Source organism: Ammodytes marinus, assembly GCF_949987685.1.
Source record: "Ammodytes marinus genome assembly, chromosome: 6".
Lineage (NCBI taxonomy): Eukaryota > Metazoa > Chordata > Actinopteri > Uranoscopiformes > Ammodytidae > Ammodytes > Ammodytes marinus.
This window is the reverse complement of record NC_137235.1, coordinates 21,043,816-21,067,298: the sequence shown is the minus strand read 5'-3', so window position 1 is coordinate 21,067,298 and position 23,483 is coordinate 21,043,816. Positions and strand designations below refer to the sequence as shown.

Below are 23,483 nucleotides of genomic sequence, written 5' to 3'. Positions count from 1 at the left end.
CTGACCATTTAGCACACTTTAAATTAGCCATATGAACATAACTAAACAACAATCCAATAATTGTGGGTGAACGATCATTTTCATGACTGCGTTATACTGCTGATACTGATATTCAAAATGGAACTTTAATGAGACACACTGCAGGATTACTTACATTAAAACAATTATTCTTTGTATTTGTACAGCCAGAGTTCAAACCTTATTTCACTTTAACAACATATTAGTGTCCAAAGCTTTTACACAACAGATTTTAGATACAGCCCTTTTTAATTTTATAAGTAAGAAAATACTATGTACAGGCCTTAAAAATGCAGGGACAAATGTATCATTAATCAGACAATTAACAACACAACAAATCCTTGTACATTGTGGACTTTTTATTTACACAAGTATGAAAGAAGAGTTACGGAAGAAAATTAGGCAAAAATCTCAAAATTGACCATTGTTTGAAAGAATGAGGTTTTTGCATGCAGCGTCCCGCCTAATACCTAGTGGGCAAAGTGATTTTTTTGGACATGGGCTGTTGTAAAAGGTTGTTCACCAGAAATGATATCTAGGACCTTCAACGATCACAACCTGGGTGGACAACCTGCTCAACTACCTGCTGGAAAGCTACAGGGGGCCGAAATAGAAAATCAGAACCATGGTTTAATGCAAGGGTAAAATTTAATTGTTTTAACATATAAATATCATCATGAATCTTTGCCAGTTGATTACTGGCATTAAAACAATGATATTTTGCATATCTTTAAAAGCCAAAAATCTAGATATTGGCTAAAGCAAGAGTTTAAATCTTTATTGCATTTTGACTTTATATAAGTGTGTTAAGTTTCTACATAACAAACTTCCTCTGTGAGAAATGGTGTGATGTATAAATAAACGTGATTTGATAGTTTTTTTCATTACTCTGACCCAGAAATCTCAACTAAATCACTTACATCAACTATGTTTTCCATAATCATTCTTAGCACTATTCTGTAGGTTATTGAAGAAGGATTTTTTCATATGTTGTTCATAGTCTGATTTATGAGACATTTTCTTCTTCAAAACATGCCGTAATGCATTTTTAGGACCTGTGCATAGTATTTTTTGATTTATAAGAAATCCTTCTATAATAACATTCAGAATAGTGCTAAGAATGATTATGGAAAGTTTAGTTGATGTAAGTGATTTAGAAGTTGAGATTTTTGGGTCAGAGTAATGAAAAAAAAACTATAAAATCAGAATTATCACACCATTTCTCACAGAGGAAGTTTGTTATGTACAAACTTAACACACTTATATAATATCAAAATGCAATTAAGATTTTAACTCTGGCTTTATCCAATATCTAGATTTTTGGTTTTTGAAGGTGTGCCAATTTGTGCATAATTTGTGAAATATGCCAAATTTGCATATATATTCAAACATTTTGGAAAAAAAACTTGAATACAAAAAATCATTGTGTTAATGCCAGTAATCAACTGGCAAAGTTTCAAGATGATATCTATAAGTTAAAAAAAAAAATGTTTTACCCTCGCATTAAACCATGGTTCTGATTTTCTATTTCGGCCCCCTGTAGCTTTCCAGCAGGTAGTTGACCAGGTTGTCCACCCAGGTTGTGATCCTTGAAGGTCCTAGATATCATTTCTGGTGAACAACCTTTTACAACAGCCCATGTCTGTTGTAAAAGGGTTTTGCCCCCTGGGTATAAAGGACATGCTTCTCAACAAGGAAACGCCACCTGGACTACTTCTAACATGAACCTATTTTGAACTTTTAAATGTATTTGTCCGTAGCATTATTTAATTGTAAAAATCAACTGGTGACTCACACACAGAGCGAAAAACATTAAGTTAGTTGAGTGAGTGTCACGTCACTCTTCCCTTCACCTCTTCCTCCTCCCTCCATTCTTATCATCTACCCATCATTTCTTCTTCTCCCCCTCCCCTCTCTGCCTGTCTGCTTTGAAGGGAGGAAATCTGCACTTTGCACAAGCAGCAGCAACACACGCTGAAGAAGTGATTCACTGTATGGAGGTAGAGAGAGAGAGAGAGAGAGAGAGAGAGAGAGAGAGAGAGAGAGAGAGAGAGAGAGAGAGAGAGAGAGAGAGAGAGAGAGAGAGAGAGAGAGAGAGGGAGTTTTACACCTCTGCACATTTCCTTCTCTCATCAGTTTTTCTGTTGTTGGCATCCTGGGCAGATTTGTGTTTTCAATTCTCCTCTTGTTGTTCATAGTTGTGATGGATCTCAGGACTATTGTGACCATGGCAACTCTTTTACTAGTGACTGCTGGTAAGTGCACATTGATTATGGGATGTACAGAATAATGAGAAAGGAAGAAAAGGACAAATACATAACTTTGGTATGATGTTAGCTTTAGCCCACTGAGATAATGGAACATCAGGCCTGAACTGATCTCAACTGAAAAGTCATACGCTACAAATGATGGACTAGCTGCAACAACTTGAGCACAATATGGAAGAAAAATGCTGAACATATTTTGATTCACCCAATACACAACAAATCGGATCAATATGAGGCAAATGGATTGTATATTGTAGGCCGACAACTTTTCAGTTTGGACTGAGTTTTTTTCCTCATGTCACATTGTCAAACCACAACAGCAGCTTCAGTCTGTATCAATAATGTAGCCTACCTGATGAATGGCCAGTTCTGGGTGTCGAAACTTGTGTTAAGCTAGACTGAGGGATGCTATAGCTAAAGATGACTTTCATGTTGATTATAGTGTAATGTTTCCTTGTGTGGCCCAGTTCTACTAGTCAATGGTCTATTTAGTTCTAAGTCTCCACCTGTTGGCCTACACAGCTTATGTGACATAGTATTCACTGATAGTGGCTCCGTTTTGGAAATAGAGTAGATGTAGCTACATTTCAGGTAAGTGAGCTTGGCTCTTCACTGTATATACTACTCATTAAAAAGGTGTTGGTCATAAATCCAGCTGAAAGACATACTGTGTTTTTTGTTTGAAATGTTAGCATACACCGCTATGTAGTAATAATAGCACATAGCATCCTCTGAAACCATCTTTTCCACCAAGCTACATTGTGCACACAGTGAGGTTAGCGTGTGCTTATCGTACAGAATGATAGATTTAGCATATAGGCTATTCATTTTCATACATTTTAATTAACATGGGAATTGTGTTCTTACTTGGTCATTCATAGGCCCAGCCAAATGTTCAGAAATGCAGAGGAAAACTCTGAAGTGTGACCTTTTACCGCAACACAATACTATTTCATCAGCTGCATATATTTACCAACTTAGCTAAGTGACTTTGTAAAAGGAATGCTTTAACGTCGCTGTTAACCAAACAATCATGATTGTCTCCTTAATAGCTTAATACAGGTATATAACACATTTTAGCACAGATAGTTAGCAACATAGTTGGAAGTAAATTGTGATGAAGATAAGGCCAAGATAAAAATACTCCAGTATCACTCTGTCTCACTCTGTCTACATATTCTGTCTGCATGTTATTTTGTTGTGTTTGTCCATCTGTTATTATCTGTCGGCGTGCTATCCATAATGAGACGTGAAAAAGAATTTCCCCTTGGGGACAATAATAAAGTCTAAAGCCTGACTTAGAGTTCCAGCTTTCCTGCTTGCTTGTCTAGCACCATGCAATAAGTCCTATGGCCCATTATTCGGATACCTTAATAGTCTGACATATTCACCATAGGATGGAAAGGCCATTACATTGGGTTTTGCTCAAACACAAAGCCACATGGTTTGCATGTCAAAATACATTTAATATTAAAGGAATACTTCAAAATCTTTCATTTTCTAGCTTTTCACACTCAAGAAGAGGCGAGAATAGAATAGAATCAAATACATACTGGAAAGAAACCAGGAAGTACCCCAGACGGTCACGTATGTATTTGGTTTTGAAATAACATAGCGTGCAAAAATATAGAGCACAACATAACGTGGTAAATAAAGTCCCAACAAGCACACAGGAGCGTTTAGTGATGTTGTAAAGTTTATATTTTGACCTGCTCCCCTTGACTACCAGTGTTTGAGCTAAGCTAACCTGGATGAACAGCCTTTGCCCATTTCTATATAAAAAATGCACGTACAGGTACAGGGACGGTTTCTTTCACCTTTTCTTGAGCCGGAGAGTGAGGCTAAATGCAAAAAATTTAAAATGTTGAACGATTCCTTTAAGGGTAAAACACTCCACGATGTGGATTTTCAGGATAACGGCCCGTCGAACCAATGCCTTTCTGTCCAATGGTGAATATGTCGATTGACTATTCAGCTGCTGGAAACACGGGCCGTCCCTGGCTGTCCTGGGCTGGTTTTAATACACTGTAGTGGTGTCTTGCTCATACAAACTAGTGTCAGCAAGACATCCTAAAGTGACTTGAAGGAATTCAGCAGTATCACATTTTCTTTTTATGCCACAAAAACTGTATGAGAGTTCAAATGACCAATATGTTCTCCTGCATATGCCCCCGATTGCTCGCATAAAGGTCTCCATGTTCATGCACCAGCCTGTCTATCAAACACTTACATAAAGTTAGGTCATAATCACTTACTAGGTAATTATTAAATGAAAAGTAGTTTAGTTTGTTTGATGATTGGTAACCACTGAGATATTGTAATATATCGTAAAGAAGGAGACAGGCACGGCTACAATGCAAAAACTACAGCTCTGAGATGATTATTAACTACAGCTCTGACATGATTCTATATTGGGATTTAAAGTCTAGTTTTTGACATTTTAAGTATTAATAGAATATCTCCTGCGGACTAAGTCAAATATCTTTCTTAGTTTATGACTTGCCTTTTCGTTCTAAACGAACATCACTTGAATGATGGCTGAATTGCATGTAACTGTCTCAGTTTTCAGGCTCACACTGTTGTGACCTACTGGGACGCTTGTATTGAACAAAGCCATGCACATTTTATTTTGGTCTAATTTATGTCTGCATCGCAATCTGCTGTATCGCACGGCTGTTGAAAGAAAAATTCCCAAATCACAATTTTTGTCTAAAAAGTCTCGTAAGAACCTAATCGCCTGTTCAAAATAATTCCACCTGTTTCTGGTATAAACAGACTTCCAGTATTATAAATGGTTACTTCTTGAAATAAGACAGCATTAATTGGATTACTACATGAAATATTTAACAGGTTGGAATGGTCTCATTTAAGAAATAGTTACACATTTTTAAATATTTTAAGAAAAGGCGACATAAACCGTTCCTGTAACTGTGCGTGCATTTTTGATATAGAAATGGGCAAAGGTCGCTCATCCAGGTTAGCTTAGCTCAAACACTGGTAGTAAAGGGGAGCAGGTCAAAAGACAAACTTGACAACGTTACTCAACGCTCCTGTGTGCGTGTGCCACACGACTTTATATACCTGTGAAGTGACACACACACACACACACACACACACACACACACACACACACACACACACACACACACACACACACACACACACACACACACACACATAGATACAGTATGTACACATAAATACATGAAATCAGTCTTTCAAAAGCAATCTTCTGAAATTAATATTGAGCCTGACTCAGCAAATATGTAAAGAATCACAGTGAAAAAACAATCAAGTTAATGTCAATGTTGTAAAAAAGAAAAGCGTGTTGCTGTGGAGCTCCTGAGCTGTAAGGAGACGGCCGTCTGATCTGGAGGCAGTTGCATTAAATTCCGGGAATGGAACATTTACATGTAAACATTTAAAGTGTGAATAATTATATAAACTGTATAGGCCTACTGTATATATATATTTTTTTAATTAATTTAATAATACATTTTTTATGTAGGATTATCACTTGCAAAACGGAGATTTTGATATTGGTTTCTGAAGTCAAGTAGGTTTTAGATGAATTATTTGTATAATAAGGTAGTAAGATAGCATCCCTCCCCCCCTATAATTTGAAAGTTGTCAATAAATTTACAGGTTAAGCATCTCCGACGTGCAAGTCTTTTTTCTACATGTGCGGAGAACATGTAGCCTACCGCTCCGACATATTGAAAGGACATTTGACAATGAAAGATTTGTTGCACTTTTGCTTTTTCTACTAGACTTTAGAATACATTTCTGGTTTGTTGATCATTTCATATGTTGTATATATACATATTTAAATTTCTAAGAATGTATTATTTTTATAGTCTAAATGAGGTTGGAGCAAAGATATATTGTTTGTGTTCTAATAGGCTACCGATTTACCTACTGTATGACTTATTGATCCCGGACGTTTGAATCTGTCAACATCTTTCCAACTTTACCGCAGTCTCTACCTATCTAGTTTTAGCTCAACTTCGTCTCCATCCCCAAAGTGTTATTTCCACTTTATTCTCAACATTTTGCCTTTTTTCTAGAAGCGCACAATGAAAAAACAACTTCCCCCTCTCTCGTTTTTCTCTCCTTTATACTCTTCCGTACATCCATAGTACTGTATCTAGCCATGCAGAAAGTTTCACTTCTGTTTGCTTTGAAATTCATGTAGCTGAAAACAGTGCAGCCGCCCCATCACAGCGGGGCTGAATCATTTGTGGTATTCACAGTGTCAAAAAAAATCACATCTGAAAAACTGACAGAGCTGTGCCCAGGTTTACTAGACGGGAAAAAGTAGTTTTGCTGATGAAATGGTACAAATCAATATTGCACTGGTCGTCTACGGGGAGAGCGTATCCGTATCCTTAGCTGATTGCAATGTAACATCATGATTTGGTTTAACAGACGAGGGCTTGGTGCGAAAAGGGCGTAAGTGACATTTTCAGAATTTTACAGGAGAGCAAAAACAAACTTTTTATTGATCCTAAATATCTAATAAAAACAGCATATCGAAGCAATCTCTACTTTAATAGAGATTAGGCTTCAAGGAATTCATATTTTAGAAAAAAAGTTAAATAAAATAAAAAATATTAAAATAAATAAATAAATAAATAAAGTGTTTATTTTAGTGTCCATATTTTCTCCATCATATGTGGGTATGTCAAATTCTCCAAACATATTCAAAAACACTTTTTCCGTAGTATAAATGATGGTCTTTTCTGCAATCCCTCCATTATTGTCAGCTCTTGAGCCTATTTATGATGCACTTACACCTTTTGTGCGCCAAGTCTGGTGCACTTACACCTTTTTTGCTCCAAACTCAACTGAAGGTTTTCACTTACGCCTTTATGTTTTCAGCCTTTATTTCAAAAAGTAAAATGTTTAGTGACGTTATTCTTTTACCATTTGATAGAACTTATCAAGACCTTTAAAATGATATATAAAAGTCATTTTCGCAAAATATGTCACTTACGCTCCTTTTGCTCCAAGCCCTCGCAGAAGGCTGAATGTGTTTTATTTTTTTTTAATTATTATTTGTAGAACAGGGCCAGTATGCTTCTCATCAAATCTATATTGTAGATGACTGAATGTCAGAGACAGAGGACAGGACAGGGCCATGCAGCTGGGATCATGGTTCAAACCAGCTCTAAGCCTTCTGAAGACGTAATTTTTAAATAAAACAAAAACAAAACACAAACATTCAAATATTGTTTCATTATTAACAAAGGCATGGCAAGTTTATTAATATAGCACAATTGAGACACAAGGCCATTCAAAGTGCTTTACAGGGGCATGAAATACATAATGAATACTGCCATCGGTGTATGAGTGTGTGTGTATGAATTGGTGAATGTGGTAAGATATGTAAAGCGCTTTGGGGCTGAGGAAATCGGCTAAAAAGCGCTATATAAGTCAAGTCCATTTACCATTTAGACAGAAATTGTATTTAAGAGATAGTAAAAACAAAGGAAATACATCAAGATTCAAGATTAGCCCTATATTAGACATCATGTAGGTCGATCACATCTGTGTCTGTTTCGGACTGAAGTCTCTTTCCCAAAATACTAGTGTACAACAAAGGCTCAATCATTTCCTTAACAGCTGGCCACAGGTCTCAAACAGGACTATATGTTGAATTTTGTTAAGGACTATTAACAGATGCACATTAATTACATTGGTCTGTATTTGGTGGCAGCAGGAGAGTGTACGAGAGATTGAGTCACAACCAACAACAAGAGCGAAGTCCAAAATATTTTTGTCAAGTTCAGATCAGTTTAGTATCAGTGGATCGGTGATGAATGAACCAGAACAGGGTGTTACTCCTCTAAGGATTTTGTTAGATCTTGTGTTTTTATGGGTTTTCTCATTGTATTTTTCCCTAGCACCTTTTAATGTTATAATTCATTTAATAATTTTTCTTTTGTCCTTTAAATGGAACACCTAAACTTAAACTTAAAAGCTGCTCCACTTTCCCTTTTTCACTATTACAACGATGTGTATATAGGTGTGTGTATTGATTTGTTGTATTTAAACGGTATATGTGTGTACACAGTAAATTCCCCAGTGTTAAATATGCAGTGTCAAACTCCATTAACTCTATCTGAGTTAATATAACAACAGCTGGAGTAGAATGCCTCCTAGTGTTGGTGTCAATTTCGGTAGTTAAAAACGGGGTGTAGAAAGTACTCTATAAGGCTTTAAATAACACTATACAGTGTATTTTTAACTCTATTTTGAGTTAATTTAACTCTAAAATTGTAACACTTTGAAGAGAGTTAATTTAACTCCAATTCTGAGTGGGACCAAATACACTCGGAAATGGTGTTAAATTGAACTCTTTTAGTGTTATTTTAACACTTCAAAATGTACTGTGTATTCGATTTATGTGTGCCTTTGTTTCCTCTGTCAAACCACTTTGTAAACTACTGTTTTTAAAGGTGCTATACAAAAAAAGTGTTTATTGGTCATATTTTGCTTTATAAAAAGAAATAACATGGTAAACTGTCTTCCAGCATCAAACCAAACAACAGACCAAACAACACCTGAGCCAAACGTCACACAAACATCGGTCCACGCCTCAACCAACAGTATGGGCTGCTCCTGCCCTGATACTGTCCCCCCTGGCCCCAGCCGCCCTGCTCCATTCCTGGCTCTTCTCACAGTCTCATGGAGCAGCTCATGTGGAGGAGAAGTTCAGCTGATCCACAATCAGTCCAACAGCGCCTCGCCTGTCTGTGACAGCAGTCCGGCAAAGGTCCAGAGTCTTTTGAAAAATGTGTGTAAGGACAAAATAGGTTGTGGAAACTCGCTGAGCGTAGAAAACGTCAAAATCTCAGAGACTGGGGAAGTGGAACGCAGAATCGTTGTGGCATTAGAGATTCACTGCACAAGTAAGTCTACTGCATGGGTTTCATTGTCTGTGGATGTGTGTGTGTAGCGTAGGTGAGCTCATGTCATGTCGTCTTGCAGTTTGAAATTTTTATCCTGAGCAACTTTTTCTTTTCTTTTTTTTTTGGGGGGGGGGCATTTTCACTTTATTAGACAGATTTGGAGAGAAGGAGATGAAATGGGGCAAAGAGGGGAGGACATGCAGAGAACTGACCCGGGTCGGATTCAAACCTGTGTCTGATGCTGCTAGGGGGGCGCTCTTACCACTACACCACGAGCGCCCCCATCCTGAGCAACTTTTAGTGTAAAATGATGCAGTATAACCACAGGATATGTGCTGCTATCTAAAGACACACTTTGATTTTAGCATAGTGAAGTGTGCAGCAGTGCCACTGTTAATCTGCTTTGCTAGCTATAATAAATAAACTTTAAATTAGATAGGAGTTTTGTCTGTGCTAGTTTGAGTATTGCGACCGATACTAAAGTGATACTATTTTCAAAGTCTGAACTTGAGGGCTTAAAGAGTAAAGGTAACATCTGGTGAAATCAGCTAACGCTTTTTGGTAAATGATTTAAAGACTAGCTATTCACGATTTCTTTAGTATATGACTCAATGTTCAGCTAAAATGGGCCAATATAAAAGAGAACAACACAGCAATTTCAGCTGGTATAATTTCAGTAAATTCATTGTAAAAACTGTCTTTTGTGTGGTTTTGTAACACCATTAAAAGCATGTCATGAAAGTGGGTTATACGCAAGGTTAGGGTAAGTCAGTCTCCAGGAAATTAAATGAATGTAAATCTATGTAAATACCCCATAAGTGACCTAGGTAAACTGGTCATAACAGATTGTATGCTAAATCTATTGTGTGTGTGTGTGTGTGTGTGTGTGTGTGTGTGTGTGTGTGTGTGTGTGCGTGCGTGTGCGCGTGCCTGCCTGCCTGCCTGCCTGTGTGTGCTTGTGTGTGTGTGTGTGTGTTGATCCTGCTGCAGTAGTGCCAGATAAACAGGGTGAGCTGCAGGCCTACAAAGTGGTGACAGCGTTGCTCTGCTGTGTGCTGCTGGTCCTCTTAATGATGCGCTTTACCAGACCCACTGTTAAAGCCCTGCAGACGAGACGTGAGTACACACACCCCCTCACACACACACCGCCTCACACACACACACACACACACACACACACACACACACACACACACACACACACACACACACACACACACACACACACACACACACACACACACACACACACACACACACACACACACACACACAATAGATTTACCATACAATCTGTTATGACTGACCTAAAAACCAAGATATTTTCAGTTATGATTTGTCAGATTAAAGATTATGTGTCCAAGAAAGAATAGAATAGAATAGAATAGAATAGAATAGAATAGAATAGAATAGAATAGAATAGAATAGAATAGAATAGAATAGAATAGAATAGATATAAGGATGACAGGACACATTTGTTTTTTTGGAAAACTTATGTCCAATGTAACAACTTCAACAACAAAAGCTTAAAAAAAAGAAAATGTATAAAAAAACAGAAAGGTTGTGTACATGTAGAAACCTATCACTGAGAGAAAGGAGTTTACATTTTTTACATTTTTTTATTTCCATTTTTTTTTGTATAGGGATGATGCAGTTTTACATAGTTACATTACAAAGAATGTACTGATGTCCTGCACAGGCAGTTTATAGCTTTCGCTAATTTACAACCCTTGTCCCTATTTGGGCAACTTAATCAACATATGTGTGAACAACATATTAAAACCATAGTACAATACATAATACAATATAAGACACAAACAGCAACACACAGACGGTACTATATCATCACATTACAAAACAGTATAACCTGTAAGCAACGGAAGTAAGCTAAAAATAATTGAGAAAAAAAAAAAAGTTGACCAACGCACAGGCTTTTCATCCATTATTTTCAGAGCCTGGTTATATAAAGATGAGATAAGTCTAGTTGTGGATGGAGATGCTTGAGACCATACTGTCATACAAAAAGAAATCTGTGAAAAAATCATAGCTTGCATAAACAACTGTGCTGCTTGAGTTGGTTTGTACTGATTTTGAAGTATTCTTTATGTGTTTATCAAAGTTTAAGTTGTAGATCTAAAGTAACTCCCAGGAACTCTAATTCAGTGACCTTCTGTAGTTCTTCATTTTGTTGGCGGATTAGAACATTTTCAAGTGAGCAGTACAAATACAAACTGTAATAGTCTTTGCAACATGTAACACATCATATTTACATCAATTCAATTAAATACAAAATACTCGAGGTCATCCTATGTCCGACAGAAACAGAGCCCCCTTATGTCCAATGTTTTATGACTTCAACTTTCAGATTAAGAGAAAGTCCGGCTGATGGTTTTTAATCCCTGCATTATTTATGCTGTTTTTCAGTATCAAACCGAAGACAGAATCGCTGGATTGGACCTACACAGAGTCACAGCGGTGAGTCACACACACACACACACACACACACACACACACACACACACACACACACACACACACACACACACACACACGCACACAACCACACGCACGCACACACACACACACACACACACACACACACACACACACACACACACACACACACACACACACACACATCCTTGAAAGACAATTGCGGTAGAGGAGCCAGAAAGTATCCAGAGAAGGACTCACACATTGTTTTTTTGAGTCGGCTTAGGAAAGTTGTTGCCAGTAAGAACAATATAGAATAAAGTCAGTTATATATTTTTTATTGTTATTGTCTGTGATCTGTTTATGTCTCTGTATCAGTGTCCTACCACAGAGGGAAAACTGTTAAAAACAATGACGAAGAGAAGAGGATGTCCTACCCCGGTAAACACACACAGACACACACATTAGAATGTGTTCTATTGATGCTGGTCTTTAGAGTGCTCTCTCACCTTGGTCCAACATTTCCCAAAGGGGTTAGATTAGGTTGAGATCTGGTGACTGTGAAGGCCAAAGCATATGACTCATATCATTTGTATACTCATCAGACCATTTAGTGACCCATTTTATTCTATACATCATGACATAAATGTTTGACAGGATAAGGTTGATCACTCAGAACAACTTTCCCTGTCTCGTAATCTTTCTTTCTATTCTACATACTACAGCTGATCATAAACGAGTATACTTAGCATGAAGTAGGAATACAATTAGGACATACTTTAACTTATTTATTTCATCTTAACATTGCGCCTTGAACTCTCCTCTTGCTTAGTTCCATAATCCGTTGCATCCCTGGTTGTTTTCATATGGAGGCTCCGTCGATGTGATGTCACTTCTGGGGTGCACTGGATTGTAGGAATCACCCCAAATAGCATGATGATTTCAACACTAAAAATCTCAGTCGGATGCAGTAGTCACCCGAGTATTTTTAAGCATTCTAAATCTGACCATAAGAATGGGAACATCATAAATCTTTTTCTACCATACTAAATAGTAGATAGTATGTGGATTGGAACGCAGGGCAGCTATTGATTTGTTGTGACTCCTCCCTCTGATTGTACATGTGAACCAAAGCACTTCAGTACCCTGCTCCTCACAGCAGAACACAGACACTGGATCCCCTCACTGTAGACTCACACATTCAGACCTCTGTGTTCTCTTGGGTTGCCCCTACACTAGGGATATGCACCATTGACGGCTAACCTCTAGCTTGTTTGACCAGTGTTAGTGCTCCGTACTGTACTCCAGCAAGGTACACTGGACCTGGCACGGTTGGAAGAGGTGAGCTTCAGCACGGTATAGATGCTTATGAATGAGCCAAGCATGCGCATTGATATTCTATTTACTGTATAGAGACTTTTCGCCATTACGTCCATGCTCTGTCCCATAGATTTAAATGGAGATGTCACTTTAGTCACTGTTCCTTTTGAAACATTAACCACTAAACAAGGCTTTGTGACTGAAGCTCCTGCCATCCATGACCCAGCAATGAACCCTCTTTCAAAGTCATTTAGATCTTCAACCTTTGTCCATCTTAATACAGAATCAGAATCAATTGGACCTGACTTAAATACATGCCATAGAGCAATACTGGATGTTAACAGCTTAGTACCATGTAGTTGCACCTGTTAGGAAGCATCTGCATTGGTTATGTTTCTAACAAATGTCTTCAGGTTCGTCAATCATCTGTAGTCTGTTCACTGTTCCTCCAGCATTTACTCTAGAGGTTTAAAACATGGCTGTGCTCTCTCTTTCTCTCACTCTCTCTCTCTGTATGTGTGTGTGTGTGTGTGTGTGTGTGTGTGTGTGTGTGTGTGTGTTTGTGTGTGTTGTCAAATCAGCTCTGGAGCGACTGGCAGTGTATGACAGCAGAGAGCCTTCATCCAACAGGAACAGTGACTACAACCTATGATGCAACTTTTCCCCCTCCTCCATCATCTTCATCTGCATCATCATTCTCTATATGAGGCGCTGGTCATATGTTTTCATGTGTCATTTTTCTGGATTGTTCAGAACTAACCCAGCTTGTTGAGGAATTACTTATGGAGACATTATTCAAGATTGTGTAAAAGATATAATGAATCTTTGATATACATCATGCATACAAGAAGCAGAAGATTCATATTTTCTCAAAGGAGAATTGACTTGCTAGATTATTTTTTGTTGTTGTAATTTTTGTTAATTAATAATGTCCAATTTTGTTCATTCACAACCATCAATGTATTGTTTTGTCGTATCGTAACTCAATTTAGCAGCAGCAGCAACCGAAGAAATGAAACCGGAACATGTTATAATCACCCTGACTGAAGTAATATTAACATGAGATGTTTTTACTAAACTTGACAGTACTTTTTACATTTATTTGCCTTAATTGTACATTGGGCTAGTACATTCTGCTTTAAGCTCTTAGCATTGGATCTACTTCTCAAATAACTGCTGGCTGCAGTGACTTCACGCAGCATCTACTGTATATATGCCTTGACTGGTGTAGCCACATTTGAGCTACATTTGCTAACACGCTCCAAATTGTAAGTTACCTAGGTTTACTATTTATAGAAGTTGAATTTTTTTGTAATGTTTGCCGAGACTAGCAGGTTATCCCTTCTTCAAGTCTTTGTACTAAGCTAGGCTTAACACTTTCCCCCTTCGACACACTGTGACTCACAAAGTGATTATCTTACAGCTTACAGATTCCAGAATCTTACAATGATCCTTCAATCAGAAAAAAACTCCATAAAACACTGTCTGAGAGAATTGACTTACCATCAGCTAATTCACTGACATTGTTACATAATGACTTTTGTTTACTTTGTTGACCGTTTGTGATTTTTGATACATTAATATAACATTTACAGTAAAATGACGTCAATTGTCTTTGACCGGATTTGTCATCTCTGAAGTAGGTGAATGGAAAATGTTGTCGATTCTGGGGCAGGCAGACAGACAGACAGACAGAGAGACAGACAGAGAAGGAGAAAGAGGAGGAGAGGAGAAGCATGAGAGCAAAGGTGGTTACTGAGTGCAGGGATGTGGTTTTCTTCTGCCGTTGACACCAACTTCCTGTTTGTGTTATTTCTGTCATAAGCTCTATATACAGTATCTCTCCCTCTCTTCCTCTCTCTCCCTTGTTAACAGGTTTCTCTCTCCTTCCTCCTCCTCTTTTGTCTTGTTCTTCTCTTCCTCCGTCTTTATACTTCCTCCCAAATGAAATGGGTTGAGGTTGATTGTTCACCTGTTCATAATCACAACAATTACAGTTTGGAGTTTAAAGAAGCTACGAGGAACTTTTAAATATTTCTGAAACAGTCTAAATTTTCCTCTGGTGATCATAAATTTAATTTAACAACAGAAGTGACCATTGGTTTAAATAATACTTTTCTTATATCGTCTTTCTTAATGCCTTTGTCTGGGTCCGATTCACCCAGGAACATGAGCTGGTGTCATAAAAACACTACTACTTTTGTCCAAAGGGAATCAAAATAAACTGAAAGTTCCTCATAGCCTCTTTAACTAACAACCTTTGGGGATAATCTGCATTAGAACAGCTGTTTCAGTTACACAGATGGATCATAATTGAATGGCAGTGTAGAAGACATGAGACTCTCACTCACACCATTCTGATGACACACTGAACACAGCCAGGTTGGTTTGGCTGTGGTTTGTAGGTGTTCCCTAGGTCTACCTGTATTCTCCGCTTTGCATTGTAGCAGGCAATTTAATAACAGCAGATAACAACCTGACCAATAATTATTCTATGAAGAATCCCACTTCCATGACACTTACTATTGCAACCAGCCAATAATGTAAGAACTTGTTACATTATGGGTAAAAAGTAATTACGTTATTGGTTCAGAAATGTTATTTCTTTATTGGCAAGTTATTACATTAACAGCTTTTATTTATAATTGTTGGGAATTCATAAGGGGTAGATTTGGTCAAAGTCAAGATTATTATTAATTTTGATGAAATTATAATATTAATGAATGAATGAATTCATTCATTCTTAACTAAATTAGTCTAGCTAATCAAATTAATCAAGTAATACCTACGGGGTACCACCCTTTGAAAAAGGGAACTCTAAAACCAAATCAGAAAAAAAGTCTCAGCGTAAAAGGGATTTACTGTTGGTTACAATGTACATTTAAGATAATAAAGGAGTGAATTCAAGCATGGACCTTATTTACCAGCAATTAGGGAAATACAAGACACAAATATCACACACACTGCTTCTTAAAATCAAAAAGGAAGGATTTATTCACTTAGGCAAGTTGATTAAAACGGTACACTGAAGTCAATAACCAATAATCTAAATTAAGAAAGCAAACAGCACAAGCAATGACAATAACAGTTTAGAGTATAATTCCATGTACAGATATCTATATATACGTGTGTGTGTGTGTGTGTGTGTGTGTGTGTGTGTGTGTGTGTGTGTGTGTGTGTGTGTGTGTGTGTGTGTGTGTGTGTGTGTGTGTGTGTGCGTGTGTGTGTGTGTCTGTCCATCTGTGTATGAGTGGGTGTATTGTTGTGCCTCATCCTCCGGTGGTCAGGTCACGACAGGAGATAATCTGGCATCAAATGTTCCATCCAGAAACAATGACAGATGAGTGCAGATTACAGCCACGGTTTATCCAGCAGGGGATTGACTCTGGAGAGGAAAAGAAGAAAGAGAGAAATATGGAAAAGTATGTAGTACAGACGAATGAAGATAAATCAAAAAGGGATAAGTTATGGAAGAAAAAGGATAAATAGATGGAGGAAGGAGCAGTTGAGGCAGGATATACTGTAGATCCATTGGAGAGGACACTTTTTTCTCTATCATTGCTTAAGAGCCACACAGTTTCAATAGTGCTCACATAGAACAAGAATGGAAAACATGGATGTTGGAATGATTAAAATAACAATAAGCTTTGAGCCATCAGGCCCCGTGATACCATACACAAACTAAAAGACCAATTAAAAAGCTAGCTGACGTATGGCGTTTTCCCATTGCATGTGCTGGCTCAGCTTGACTCTGCGTGGATCGGTTCGATTAATGTGCAGCACTGTGGTGCGAATGTATGAATGTATTTGACCACTGAATGTAGGCTACCATTGCTCAACTATTTGCCTACTTAAACATGAATTCAAAATTACCCGCCACCCTGAGAGGGGCCTAATTCTAACATTGGAATGGAATTAAACTAAAGCGCTCGTTTTTGGTACATTTGGTTGTAAACGTTATGATAGCTTTCCATGGAACTATTTTGGCGTTTTTGACACACTGTATTTTGCGTTGAATATTATTAATAATTTTAAATAGGCTATGGGTTTCTTGGATGTATTTGAGATGTCAGCAGCCAACCGTACCAGTGGAAAAACGCCATTAGCTGCTGGTTGCACAAAGACTTATGCACCACATATTTCATTTTCATTTTCATTTTCATTTAACTTTTATTTATCCTCGAGAGACCAATTGAGGGGTGACCCTCATTTTCAATGACGTCGAGTTCAAACAAATTCAAAGGAAAAACAACAATACATTAACAATATTCAACGCAAATACATCAAATACACAACAACAGGTGAAGAGAAAAACAATTGAAACATTTACACAGTGGTGAAATTAAGTGGTAGCAATTAAAATTAAATGGGTGAGAGTACAATATAGCCTAATTAAAACAGTTACAGGTAGAGTTTGGCAGATTTAAAATAGTTTGTTTAAATTGGTTAAAGGATATGAAGTTATTTAGTTTAATTTGTTGCTGTAAGTTGTTCCAGGAGTCAGGGGCACTGAAGCTAAAAGCTGTCTTTCCCAGCTCAGACCGGGCTTGTGGGACATACAGCATAAGCATGTCAGTGGAGCGGGTCTGATAAAGCCCATCTGAGATTTGCAGCAATTCAGTTAAGTAACGAGGAAGCTTCCCGGTCAAGGCTTTGTAAATTAAAATATGCCAATGTGCGTCACGTCTCTCTTTAAGGGAGGACCACCCAACCTTTTCATATAAAAGACAATGGTGTGTGTCATAAGCATCTCCTGTGATGAACCTTAAAGCAGAGTGAAAAACAGAGTCCAGGAGTTTAAGACATGAATGTGATGCATGCCGGTAAACCACATCACCGTAATCAAGGACAGACATGAAAACTGCTTCAATAATCCTTTTCCTACTAAATAAAGGGAAGGTGGTTTTGTTCCTATAAAAATAGCCAATTTTTTGTCGTAGTCGACGAACAAGATTTTTTATATGAAAATTAAAAGTGAGTTTATCATCTAACCAGATGCCAAGATATTTGTACTCTGTGACTCTTTCAATTAAAAATCCATTATTTGTAAAAATATTAAAATCATTCAAATTTGTAGTTCTTGCTCATATACCTTCATAAGGGAGGCTCTTTCCATTGAACAGTCAGCGTTGTATGCAGTAGGAGGTCACAGAACAAAGGGAATTATTCTGCCTGCATGAGCCCAAAAAACTATGTTATTGAGGACAATAGGAAAGTCAATTTATAAAAAAATTCTAATAGTCTTGTGGCCCAATATCCCAAATTAATACTTTCCTCAGTGGGCTATACAATCTGAACAGCATAACACGCTGTCTACTAAAATCCTGGATTCAGAGAAGAATGGATGGCAGAAAACGTACACATTGGGATATCACAGGTGTTACATGTCCACTGTAAAATGTGGAAGATTAAAGTGATTATGTGAAGAATTGTTCAAATTTAACTTTTATAATTTGAGGGAAAAGTTACATTTTAAGATGCTAGCTGTTCGCACGACTTTAAAAAGTCAATGCATTTCAATTGGTGGTGTGAAACTGTGGAATCGTATGAGCATGGAGATAAAGCAATGTCCAAACATGATCCAGTTTAAAAAAGGTACAAAGCAATGATTTTCAAAAGATACAGGGATGAGGGAGGGCTTTAAGAAAAAGAGAAAAAAATTGGTTTGCAAGGTTTGTATACACAGGTGTGTACACCTATTATATATAGAGAGATGTTTTAAATGTATAAATATAGTATAGCAAATTGTATATACTGTAGGTAGATGTTGTGTATATAAAGAGAGTATAACAAAAGGAATACATGAAGTTGATTTAATCAATATTAATTATTCAGCTGTGTAAAGGGAGTAGGATTAAATGAGTGTTATATTTCTTCCAACTCCATTTCAGGCAGATCAACGGAACATATGTAATATGCTTTTTATTTTTCTAAATTCAATTCAATTCAATTCAATTCAATTCAATTCAATTCAATTCAATTCAATTCAATTCAATTCAATTCAATTCAATTCAATTCAATTCAATTTGTCCAGTGTATATAGTGTAGTGTGGGGCAGATTAGTTCATGAAGTGCAACAACATGTCAATATAATTAACTCTGGATGAAACCAAGGCATGAATTATGATCTCTCTGCATTAGTGCGGATAGAAAGGACCTCATTTCAGCTATGTTGCATAAGTGGGAAAAGGCAATCTGGGTGATTTCTTTAAGGTGCTGAAAAAAAGAAAGGACAGGATCAAAAGTAACACCAAGGTTGCGTTCCGAATCGCATACTCTTTCTTTTTTCTATTCTACATACTACATCCGACGATAAAAAGAATCTAGTTAGGATGCAGTAGGCATACTATTGGGACATACTTTTCTCTCTTATTTCATCATAACATTGCGCCTTGATCTTGCCTCTTGCTTTTATATCCGTCGCATCCCCGTTTGTTTTCATATGGAGGCTTCGTCGATGTTACGTCACTTCACATGCGCACTGGATTGTGGGTCAGAATCGCCCAAATAGGATGCACTTTTCAACACTAACAATCTTGGCCACATGAAGTAGGACATCCGGGTACTTCTAACCATGCTAAATCTGGCCACAAGAATCGGGACATCCTAAATCTTTTTTCTACATACTATATAGTAGAAAGTATGCGATTCGGAACACAACCCAAGCTTCTCTGCTGGTAAACTTTGATAATCTAAACATTGTTCAAAAGTTACTGTTTACATTGAGTGTGTCTGTCAAGCAGGGCTAATGACCAGCGTCTCAGTTTAATCAGAATAAAGGAGAAGAAAATGATGTGATATCCACAGCAGACAAATAGGCCTCTTAATCAATTATCATGCACTTCTAATATACGAGAGGCATTGCTGTGTCTATGAGTGGTGGTCTAGAAGTTTGTCAAATTGTTCGTCCTCTTATGTTTTTACTGGGGGGACAAATACAAATCACAAATGACAACGACTTGTCACCATTGTTATTGAGAGATGTACAATGCCAACTTTTAGTCTTACTGTATTTCACCATTACTACCCTGCAGTATTGTAACAGTGAGAATGTGTGGAAAATCCTATTTTAAAATGTCAATGTAAATGAATCCCTCAGGACTCATTGTTGTTGATGTAAGCTAAGATAATATGATGCAAAAATAGATCACTGCTGGATGAAGGTCTTTGTTTAAAGTGTGGAGTCACAGTGTGGTGAATACTGTCCTGTAAATTTCAATGCTGTTTTCCATTTAGTCTCTTTCCTCTGTTAAGCTCCTGTCTCCCACTCTGACTGTTGGATTCCATTGTCCTTTAAGCTCCTTCTGCTGCCCATTAGCACTCTCACCACCACACATGCACACAGAGGATGGCAGGGAGACTGTAATGTGTATATATACTGTATATACAGAATATATATATGGGGGGGGGGGGGGGTAGTGAGATGAGACAGAGGGATAGAAGAAGAATGAGGCAGATAACATAAAAAGGGGATAATACCAATAACATACTTCCAACATACAATTTTACAGCCTACCTCTGTATGAATGAATGACTTTTATTTACTGTATTTACGTGTCTTGCCACAAAATGGACCATCTCACATGGAATTACAAATGCATTTTTTTTTTAAATAAAATTAAAACATATTACAGCAGCTACTTCATGATATAGTGTAACGCATACATTTTCCAACTCAAACTAAACACAAAACAAAACTTTTGCCAGTAAACACCCACAGAAATAAATGCACAGGAAATGTTACTTCCAGACAGAAAATCAACGATACAAAGCCGTCCTTTCCTGTTTGTATTCTTTTGTTTACTAGAGCTGATTGTTGACATGCTGTAGCTATGTTTGTGAGTGTTATGTTAGTGACTGCACTTCCCAGCACCTTAGCGCCAGGATGTGACGTCAAGGAGGTGCGACATACTGTTTCAAATTGGACCGCAGCTGTGCAGTTCGGGAGCCAACCTGCAGACTATATACGAGGAGCATCAGAGCATGACAAGCTAGCTCGTGTCCATGACCAGTTATTCGCTTATGTTAAAGATCATCTCAACTGCACTGTAGCTCTATCCAAGTCTGTTCCCAAGCAATTTAGATTATTGGCGCTCAAGCTACAACTGTCTTCACACTTCTCCCTCTCTGTTGCTGTCTGATACAGAAACCTGATGCCCCAGCTGACACACAACAACTCTCTGTCAGCTTCTAGTCCCATTCATCTCCTCTGAATTCATCCTCATGGGTGATTTGAACTGGAATATGCTAAACCCCCCTGCTACTGTTACTCAACAATTTGATGCTTTAAACCTCACTCAACTCATAATTGAAATCACTCTACACAACCCTAGATCTACACTCTACACTGATCAACATTATTCTAACCAATAATCCTTCTAGCTACCATTCTGGGATCTTCAGCGATAGCCTAGCCGACCATTGTGCCATTGGTTGCGTTCGTTCGGGCTTTTCAGTCAAACGCCCCCCAGTAGTTGACATGCAGGCCTTTCTCAATGACACTGCTGCCGCAGACTGGGAGAGACTCAACTTATTCACCTCTATTGAGGATGCTTGGTCTTACTTAAGAATACTTAGCGTCATTATAAATAAACAAGCCCCACTGAAAAGATACCAGATTAAGAATCGCCTTAGTCTTTGGTTTTCTAATGACTTGGCTGAGCTTGTTCTTTGCCCTCCCCCTCCATACCCACTGGCTCTTCTTTTAAACCATTTTCATTTTCTGAGGTTTTGTATGAACACAAATCACATTCTGTCTGATCTTCAATCTGGGTGTCGTTCTGGCCACGGATGCATCACAGCCACGCTTATGGTCTTTGACGACATCATTATTGATTTGGACAACAAGCAAGTCTGTATTGCCAGCTTTATAGACCTAGCCAAGGCGTTTGATTCAGTTGAACACATGACCCTTTTGGGTAGGCTCCCCAGCATTGGTGTATCCCTCACCTGTTGCAACTGGTTTGCCAGCTGCCTGACTAACCGGATTCAACAGGTCAAGACAGAGAACATCCTGTCTGAGCCATTTGTCATTAATAAAGTGGTGCCTCAGGGCTCAGTCTTGGGTCGTACCCGCTTTTCCATCTATATAGCATAGCGCTGTCCATCAGATACATAGCCAGTGTCCAGGACCCGGGGGTTGTGAATCGCTGCACTAAACTAAAGGTATATTATAACATACATCTCCAGACTCCTGAACAGTTTTTATCCATGTCCTATAAAATAACTGAACTCTCACCTGTGGGAATTGTGCAATTAAGTTTGGTTGGTCTCCTTAAATATATATTTTTTTGTGCTATCTTGTACTCTCTTTCTTTGGTAAACTGAGAGGAGTTTTCTGTAAATTTCGCTGTACATCTGTGCGATGACAAGAAAGGCATTTTGAATCAAACTCCCAACCCACTCTAGTAGTCATAATTCACAATTAATGGTCATTCTCAATGAATAGAAGTCATTCTAACAATGAATAAAATACAGATTCTTTGATGCAGGTTTTTTTCTCATGAGGAATTTGGCTTTACTTACAACATTATCCCTCAAATTCAAATCACTAAAATGTCCAGATGACAGTGTTGTACATGGGATTTACAGCTTCCGGCAAGCAGTTGGCTTTAACCGTTAAGCTTAAATATTGCCCATGATCCTCTTTATGCACAGTCGCTATGAGGCACAGAGACACACAGTTCTTAACCTATCCTAAATATGTTCGCTTATAGTTTTTGTGTGAAAGAGAATCCCACATTCTCAACAATCCAGACATACTGTATGTATGCAGGCAGGGAGAGGAGAGGAATCAAGTCCCCTAAGTAAAAATAAAGAGAGGGAGAGATTGCAATGAAGGAAAGGAAGGCGGGCCATAACAGAGGGATTATTTAGTGTTTTAAAAGAATAAATCTGTATTGTGTGACTTTGGCAGAGGAGGAGGGGAGAGAGAGAGAAAGAGAGAAGAGAGGGAGGGAGAGAGAGAGAGAGAGAGGAGGAGGTCTATAGCCGCAGCAAACCAGCAAAGAAGAGTAATCGGTACAAAACCAAGATATTTAACTTGGTTGTTTTAGCTCCTTTACTTTTTTTGTTTTATCTTGATTGTGATATATTTTTGGGTAAAAACTGGCTTTAAATGCTTTAAGGACAACAATGTAATCTGGAGCTGAAATAGATACAGGTGGGTAAATTACGAGTGTGTGTGTGTGTGTGTGTGTGTGTGTGTGTGTGTGTGTGTGTGTGTGTGTGTGTTTTTGTGTGTGTGTGTGTGTGTGTGTGTGTGTGTGTGTGTGTGTGTGTGTGTGTGTGTGTGTGTGTTGGGGGTGGGGGGGTTCAGACATAAGTATAGAATTTAATGGTATTATATCATGCGACCTGTGTTCAGAGTGATTGTTGTCATATGGGAACATGTGTGTAACACAGTTGATATATATAGCTGTATGTTCTGGTCTTTGATCTTTTTCAGAACATGTGGTCTGTGAATGTGTGTGTGTATGTGTGTGTGTGTGTGTGTGTGTGTGTGTGTGTGTGTGTGTGTGTGTGTGTGTGT

At 38.0% G+C, this 23,483-nt stretch overlaps 1 protein-coding gene across 1 annotated transcript; it reads left to right on the top strand.

Annotated features, from left to right (window-relative positions):
• Positions 1–2,193: 2,193 nt before the first annotated feature.
• Positions 2,194–13,663, top strand: cd5 (CD5 molecule). Its single transcript, XM_080029447.1, has 6 exons — positions 2,194–2,273; positions 8,822–9,199; positions 10,190–10,315; positions 11,624–11,674; positions 12,011–12,073; positions 13,534–13,663. Exons 1-6 carry the CDS (start codon positions 2,222–2,224, stop codon positions 13,602–13,604), a joined length of 741 nt encoding a protein of 246 aa, XP_079885573.1. The 5' UTR covers positions 2,194–2,221; the 3' UTR covers positions 13,605–13,663.
• Positions 13,664–23,483: the final 9,820 nt, after the last annotated feature.